Below are 7,660 nucleotides of genomic sequence, written 5' to 3'. Positions count from 1 at the left end.
TTATTTATAAGCAACATTGTTGACTAAATAAAATTATACTAATAAGATTTATTTATTTGAATCTTGTTTTTTCAATCTCTAAAGAATAAGAAAAGAATATAAAAATTACTTTTGAAGTTATAGAATTTTACAGAACCTAATTTTAATGGAAGAAGAAGAGAAAAAGAAGATGATGGAGTTAGAGAGAAATAGCAAGAAGAGAACAAAAAAAAGAACGGTTGAGAGATTGAAAAGTGAAAATATTTTATTTTTTTATTTAATTAATCATTATAAATTTTTAATATTTAATTTGTGTTATGAATATTTTTGTGAATATCCATTTATTCTATCTATATCTAGATTTGATGTAAATTAGATTGGATTAGAATTTAATCCATATAATCTCTAAGTGTTATTTTCATCTTGTAAATTCCATCAAGATAAGGGGGTTATTTACCTATAAATAGGCTCTCTCAGTTTATTTGTAAACACACACTTCAATAAGATCTTTTTTCTCCTCCCTAAATATTTTATTTCTTTAATTGTTCTTTCAGTTATCATTATTTGTTAATTTGAGCTATTTTTCATAACAGGTTATCAGCACAATTCTCTAATCTCTCACACTTAAGCTTCACAAAGTCGAAGTTCAAATTTTCTTCAGCCATCACAATGTCAAATCTTACAAAGCTTGAATTTGTGGCTCTTGATATTACCGGTAAGAACTATCTATCTTGGATTCTAGATGCTGAAATTCATTTAAATGCTATGGGTCTTGGAGACACAATCAAAGAAGAAAATAAAGCATTCAATCAAGATAAGGCAAAAGCGATGATTTTCCTTCGCCACCATCTTCATAAAGGATTAAAAATTGAGTATCTCACAATAAAAGATCCAGTCGATCTTTGGAAAAGTCTAAATGAGAGATATGACCACCAGAAAACAGTAATTCTGCCAAAAGCTCGTTATGATTGGATTCATCTGTGATTGCAAGATTTTAAAACTGTAAGTGAGTATAACTCAGCATTATACAGAATTAATTCTAAACTAAAATTATGTGGAGAAAAAGTGACTGATGCTGATTTGTTAGAAAAAACATTCTCTACTTTTTTTACGCCTCAAACGTGCTCCTACAACAGCAATATCGTGAAAAAGGCTTTAAGAAATACTCTGAACTGATTTCATGTCTCCTTGTGGCTAAAGAAAATAACGAGCTATTGATGAAAAATCATGAATCTCGACCAATTGGTTCTACTCCATTCCCTGAAGTGAATGCGACATCATTTAGAAATTCTGGCCGTGGTCTTGGTCGTAATCGTGGTCGTAATCATGGTCGTAGAAAAGGTCGTCATAATTATCGTAGTATTGGTGGTTACACAAATTATTATTCTAATAATAAGAATACCCACCAGAAGTGGATGAATAGTGAAGAGATACATGAAAAAGATAAAGGTGGACAAAGTAAAAGGAATACAGAAAATGTTTGTTATCGATGTGGCATGAAAGGCCATTGGTCACGAACTTGTCGTACACCAAAACATCTTGTTGAACTTTATCAAGCATCACTAAAGGATAAAGGAAAAAATATCGAAACAAATTTTGTTGAAGATGATCGCCAAGTTGATATAACACACTTGGATGTTACTGATTTTTTTGCCCACCCTGAAGGACGGATTGATCATTTGATTGGTGATGAAAATCCCAATAATGAAATTTCTTAAATTATTTGTTGATGTGTTTTAGTACAACTTTATTTGGAACTTAGTATGTTTAGTACAATTCTATTAAGAAGTTATTGTGTTTTAATATGTCTATTAGGAAGATTTTTTTTTTTTGTATTTTAATAACAAAGTTTATATTTAATGTTCTTTTATATAAGTTTCTTACTATATATATTTTATTTTTCTTGAAAAAAATATGGATATTCATCTAGTTAAATCCAAGATCAATGATAAAGATATTTGTCTAATAGATAGTGCTACAACGCACACTATATTTAAAGACAAGAAATATTTTTCTCGCTTGACAATGAAAGAAGCTAATATCAATACAATATCTGGTAGTACAAGATTAATTAAAGGTTTTGGAAGAGCCAATATTTCACTACTTGGAGGAACAAAGTTCACAATAAAAGATGCATTATTTTCTACAAGGTCTCAAAGAAACATATTAAGTTTTAAAGATATACGTTTGAATGGATATCATCTTGAGACAACAAATGAAAGAGGCACTGAATATCTTTATATTACATCTATTATATTGGGTAAAAAATGTGTATTGAAAAAATTACCGGCTTTGTCCTTTGAAATGTACTACACAAAAATTAAATGATTGAAACTTATGTAAACCAGAAGTTTATTGATAATTTTAATGTTTGACATGATCGGTTAGGCCATCCCGGATCAATAATGATACAAAAAATTATTGAAAATTCATGTGGTCATTCATTGAAAAACCAAAAGATTTTTCAATCTAATGAATTCTCATTTGCTGCATGCTCTCAAGGTAAATAAATTATAAGACCATCACCAGCAAAAGTTGGGATTGAATCTCCTATGTTTTTGGAACGTATTCAGGGTGATATATGTGGACCCATACATCCATCATGTGGACCATTCAGATATTTTATGGTTTTAATTGATGCATCAACAAAATGGTCACATGTGTGCTTGTTATCAACTCGCAATTTGGCATTTGCAAGATTACTTACACAAATAATTCGTCTGCGAGCACATTTCTCTGATTATGCAATCAAGACTATTCTCCTTGACGATGCTGGTGAATTTACGTCTCAAGCTTTTAATGAATATTGCATGTCTATTGGAATAAATGTTGAACAATCTGTTAGTCATGTTTATACACAAAATGGTCTAGCAGAATCGTTTATCAAACGCCTTAAACTGATTGCAAGGCCATTACTTATGAAATCCAAACTCCCAATTTCTGCTTAGGGACATGCCATTTTGCATGCAGCATCACTTGTACGCATCAGGCCAACAAGTTATCATAAATTCTCCCCTATACAATTGGTTTATGGTCAGGAACCAAATATTTCCCATCTAAGAATTTTTGGATGTACGGTATATGTTCCAATTGCTCCACCACAATGCACAAAGATGGGTCCTCAAAGGAGGTTAGGAATATATGTTGGATATGAATCTCCATCTATAATTAAATATTTAGAACCCTCAATAAGAGATTTATTCACTGCAAGGTTTGCTGATTGTCATTTTGATGAAAAAAATTTTCCAACATTAAGGGGAGAAAATAAGCAGCTGAAAAATGAAATATCTTGGAATACATTATCATTATCTAGTTTTGATCCTCGCACAAATCAATGTGAACAAGAAGTTCAAAAGATAATTCATTTGCAAAATATAGCAAATTAGTTGCCAGACGCATTTACTGACCTACAAAAAGTAACTAAATCTCATATACCAGCTGCAAATGCTCCAATCAGAATTGATGTAGGATAATCTGTTGTTGTTAATGAGTCTAAGACACGACAGAAGTGTGGAAGACCAATCGGTTCCAAAGATAAAAATCCTCGAAAAAGAAAAGGAGCAAATATTCAAGATGGTCAAGAAGAGGAAACAAAAACTCTAGAAAAAACCCCTGACATAATTTCAGAAGAAATTCAGGTACCTAAAATTAGTGAAAATGAAGAGATCTCAATCAATTATGTCATGACAGGAAAAAGATGGAACCGAAATGAAATAAATGTCGATTATAAGTTTTTGGACCTGTAGTCCGTACACCAAATGGCATAAAACTAGTGGGATATAAATGGGTATTTGTGCGAAAACAAAATGAGAAAGATGAGATTGTGAGATATAAAGCATGGCTTGTCACACAAGGTTTTACCCAAAAGCTTGGTATTGATTATGAAGAGACATATTCTCCTGTGGTGGATGCAATTACATTTCGATATTTAATTAGTCTGGTAAATACATGAAAAACTTGAAATGCGTTTGATGGATGTAGTTATAGCTTATTTATACGGCTCACTTGATAATGATATCTATATGAAAATCCCTGAAGGATTTAAGTTGCTTGAAGCACAAAATTTGAAATCTCGAGAAATTTATTCAATCAAATTAAATAAATCTTTATACGGATTAAAACAATTCGGACGCATATGGTATAATCGCCTTAGTGAATATTTATCGAAAGAAGGCTATAAAAATGATCCTATATGCCCATGTGTTTTTATAAAGAGATTCGGATCTGAATTTGTGATAATTGCTGTTTATGTTGATGATCTAAACATTATTGAAACTCTTGAAGAGTTATCAAAAGTTGTGGATTATTTAAGGAAAGAATTTGATATGAAAGACCTTGAAAAAACAAAGTTTTGTTTGGGTCTTCAGATTGAACACTTGACAAATGGCATTTTTGTCCATCAATCTAATTATATAGCGAAAGTACTAAAACGATTTTATATGGACAAAGCACATCCATTGAGTTCACCAATGGTTGTAAGATCATTAGATGTGGAAAAAGACCCTTTTCGACCTCGTGAGGATAATGAAGAACTTCTTGGTCCTGAAGTACCATATCTTAGTGCAATTGGAGCATTAATGTATCTTGCTAGCAATACACGACCTAATATTTCATTTGCTGTGAATTTATTAGTAAGATATAGTTCTTCTCCAACTCGAAGACATTGGAATGGAATTAAACATATACTTCGATATTTTCGAGGAACAATGTATATGGGTTTATATTATTCAAATACATTAAAATCATATTTAATTGGTTATGCAGATGCAGGATATTTATCAGATCCATATAAAGCTCGATCCCAGACATGTTATTTATTCACATATGGAGGTACGACTATTTCATGGCGTTCTGTAAAGCAAACTATAGTTGCTACTTCTTCTAATCATGCAAAAATTTTAACAATTCATGAGGCAAGTCGTGAATGTGTCTGGTTAAAATCTGTAACTCAACATATTCGAGAAATGTGTGGTTTGTCAATCAAGAAAGAAATTCCAACAACATTATACGAGGATAATACTGCTTGCATAGCACAGTTAAAAGAAGGATACATTAAATGCGATCGAACAAAACATATTTTGCCAAAATTCTTCTTCAATCATGACCTTCAAGAAAAGGGTGATATTAATGTTCAACAAATTCGTTCAAGTGACAATCTAGTATATTTGTTTACTAAAGCCCTTCCAACTGCAACATTTGAAAAGTTGATGCAAAAGATTGGAATGCGTCGTTTTAAAGATCTTAAATAATGCAGTTGTCAAGGGGAGTAAAATACGCACTGTACTCTTTTCCTTCATTAAGGTTTTTCCCACTGAGTTTTTCTTGATAAGGTTTTTAATGAGGCAGTATTTCATAAGCGTATTCTTGAAAAGAATTATGTACTATTTTTCCTTCACTCGGATTTTTTCCCATGAGGTTTTTTCCTTGTAAAGTTTTAACAATGCATATTCTTAATACAATGGATATTCAAAAGGAAGTGTTATGAATATTTTTGTGAATATCCATTTATTCTATCTATATCTAGATTTGATGTAAATTAGATTGGATTAGAATTTAATCCATCTAATCTCTAAGTGTTATCTTCATCTTGTAAATTCTATCAAGATAAGGGGGTTATTTGCTTATAAATAGGTCCCTTAGTTCATTTGTAAACACACACTTCAATAAGATCTCTTTTCTCCTCTTTAAATATTTTCTTTCTTTAATTGTTCTTTCAGTTATCATTATTTGTTCTTTTGAGTTATTTTTCATAACAATTTGAAGTTTTTAAAATTTTTTTATTTTATCATATTAATAAGGTGACACATTTTAATAAGTTGATAGCGTATAGAAGTTATACACTATCAATACATCAAATATAAATTCTAATTAAAAATATATAACTAAACATCAAAAATTAAATCTCAAAAATAAATTTCTTTCACTTAAAATTTAAAGTACCATAGGTTTGTTCGGTAAAAGATGATAAGAATAGAAGTGCCACGTGTCCTCAAAATTGAAATCGTGGGTATGGATCTCAACTAAATTTTGACTTCCCAAAAGCAACGTTCTATTTTTATTTTTTTTAAATAAATCTTTTTTATATGATATTGTATCCATGATATTTAACCTAATATTAATTAGTGGTTTTATATATTAAACACTTTATGAAGAGTATAAATTATTGAAGTAATGTTATGTATCGACTAAATTAGTTAGCAAAATTACTTCAAAGTGAAATCAAATCTTAATCTTTTTAAAAGAGAATAACAACTATTAAATATAAATTATTGTTTTTTACAATTAGCTATCATTCTCTCTATATGTACAATCAAAGTATTATTCTTTCTCTTTTTGTTTTCTTGTACTTGTTTGTATAACCTAGCCTAAAGTCTTAAACATTTTTAAAGTAATACTACTACTATTTCACCCCACATTTCAATTATACAAATCACAAATGACACGAATGTAATAAATGATAATTTATAATATTTATTTTAAGTAAATAATGAAATAATTGAATTGTTGAAAATTTTAGTAATATTTATATATGTCATAATACTTTAAAATATTATTGAATTATTTAAAATTATATAAATAATACTTTATTCTTTTATTTTATTGAATCAAATTCTTATATTTTTATTCTAGGTCAAATATATAGAATTTTATAATTAATGATTGAAGAACTATCATTAATTAAAATATCATTTGTTATTTTATATTAATAGAACACTAACGTAGTGCTAATACGTAAGATAAAAAAATATCATATGGTCATATCATCATACCACATCAATATATCATATCATCATACATTATAACATCTCAACATGTCACATGACTTAAAAATTATTAATGACATTTTGATTAGAAACAGTTAATTAATTATTAATTATAGGAGTTTATTTAATGTAAAATAAAAATACAAAAAATTAATTAAATGTAATATAAAAATAAAAATTTATTTAAAATTTTTTTAAATAGTTTCAAAGTTTTTTTGAATATTATATAATTATATCTATAATATTTAGGAGATTGTTCGGTGGAGCTCCAATTCACACGGAGAGCGAATCTCGAGTGTAAAATTTTGACCCACCGCATCTCGATTTTCCAAAAGTATTCTTGTTTTTATGAGCACTAAAATTTATTTTTTTGGGTTTATGTGCACTAAATTTAATGCAGCATTTAGTTTAATTAAAATATATATGTTGCTTTTGGTTTTCTTAAAAAATTATTATTCTCCCAAAACAAAATTACTTTGCCTGTATTTTATCATACTCAACCTGATTCCATTGGTTTAAGTAAACCATTGGTTCTTCACGTTTATTTATAAAGAATGCAACATTTTAAATAAACCCAATATATTATATACATATAACTGGAAATAAGATAAGTTAATTTATTTTTTTTCAAATTTGATTCGTTGAATATTTAAATTCTACATTTAGTTATATTATTTATTACATATAGAAAATTAAAAAAAAAACTCTATTTAATTACCTAGGAGCTAGAGTTTCGAGTAGCTTGCATGGGTAATGAATGGATGGATGTAAGATAATACTCGCTCTGTTCCATTTTTATTAATCTACCTTTATTTGATTTTTATAAAATTGAAGTATATAAAATAATATATAATTTGAATAAGTTTTGGTATTTAACTTAAATATGTATTTTTTTTGTTAAAAATTATAATTCAATT

At 28.5% G+C, this 7,660-nt stretch overlaps 1 protein-coding gene across 1 annotated transcript; it reads left to right on the top strand.

Annotated features, from left to right (window-relative positions):
• Window positions 649-1,697, top strand: LOC108661545. The gene is made up of 2 exons (XM_018118972.1): window positions 649-921; window positions 1,116-1,697. The coding sequence occupies exons 1-2, from the start codon at window positions 649-651 to the stop codon at window positions 1,695-1,697; spliced, it is 855 nt and encodes a 284-aa protein (XP_017974461.1).

Source organism: Theobroma cacao, chromosome 4, assembly GCF_000208745.1.
Source record: "Theobroma cacao cultivar B97-61/B2 chromosome 4, Criollo_cocoa_genome_V2, whole genome shotgun sequence".
Taxonomy (NCBI): domain Eukaryota; kingdom Viridiplantae; phylum Streptophyta; class Magnoliopsida; order Malvales; family Malvaceae; genus Theobroma; species Theobroma cacao.
Note: the sequence above shows the minus strand (reverse complement) of the source record. Positions and strands in the feature narration are given on the sequence as shown.

Excerpts from the sequence above, each read along its gene's own strand:
- LOC108661545 (XM_018118972.1), top strand. The coding sequence starts at position 649 with ATGTCAAATCTTACAAAGCTTGAATTTGTGGCTCTTGATATTACCGGT. Across the intron at positions 922-1,115 it reads GATATGACCACCAGAAAACA|CAATATCGTGAAAAAGGCTT; the intron begins GTAATTCTGCCA and ends CTCCTACAACAG.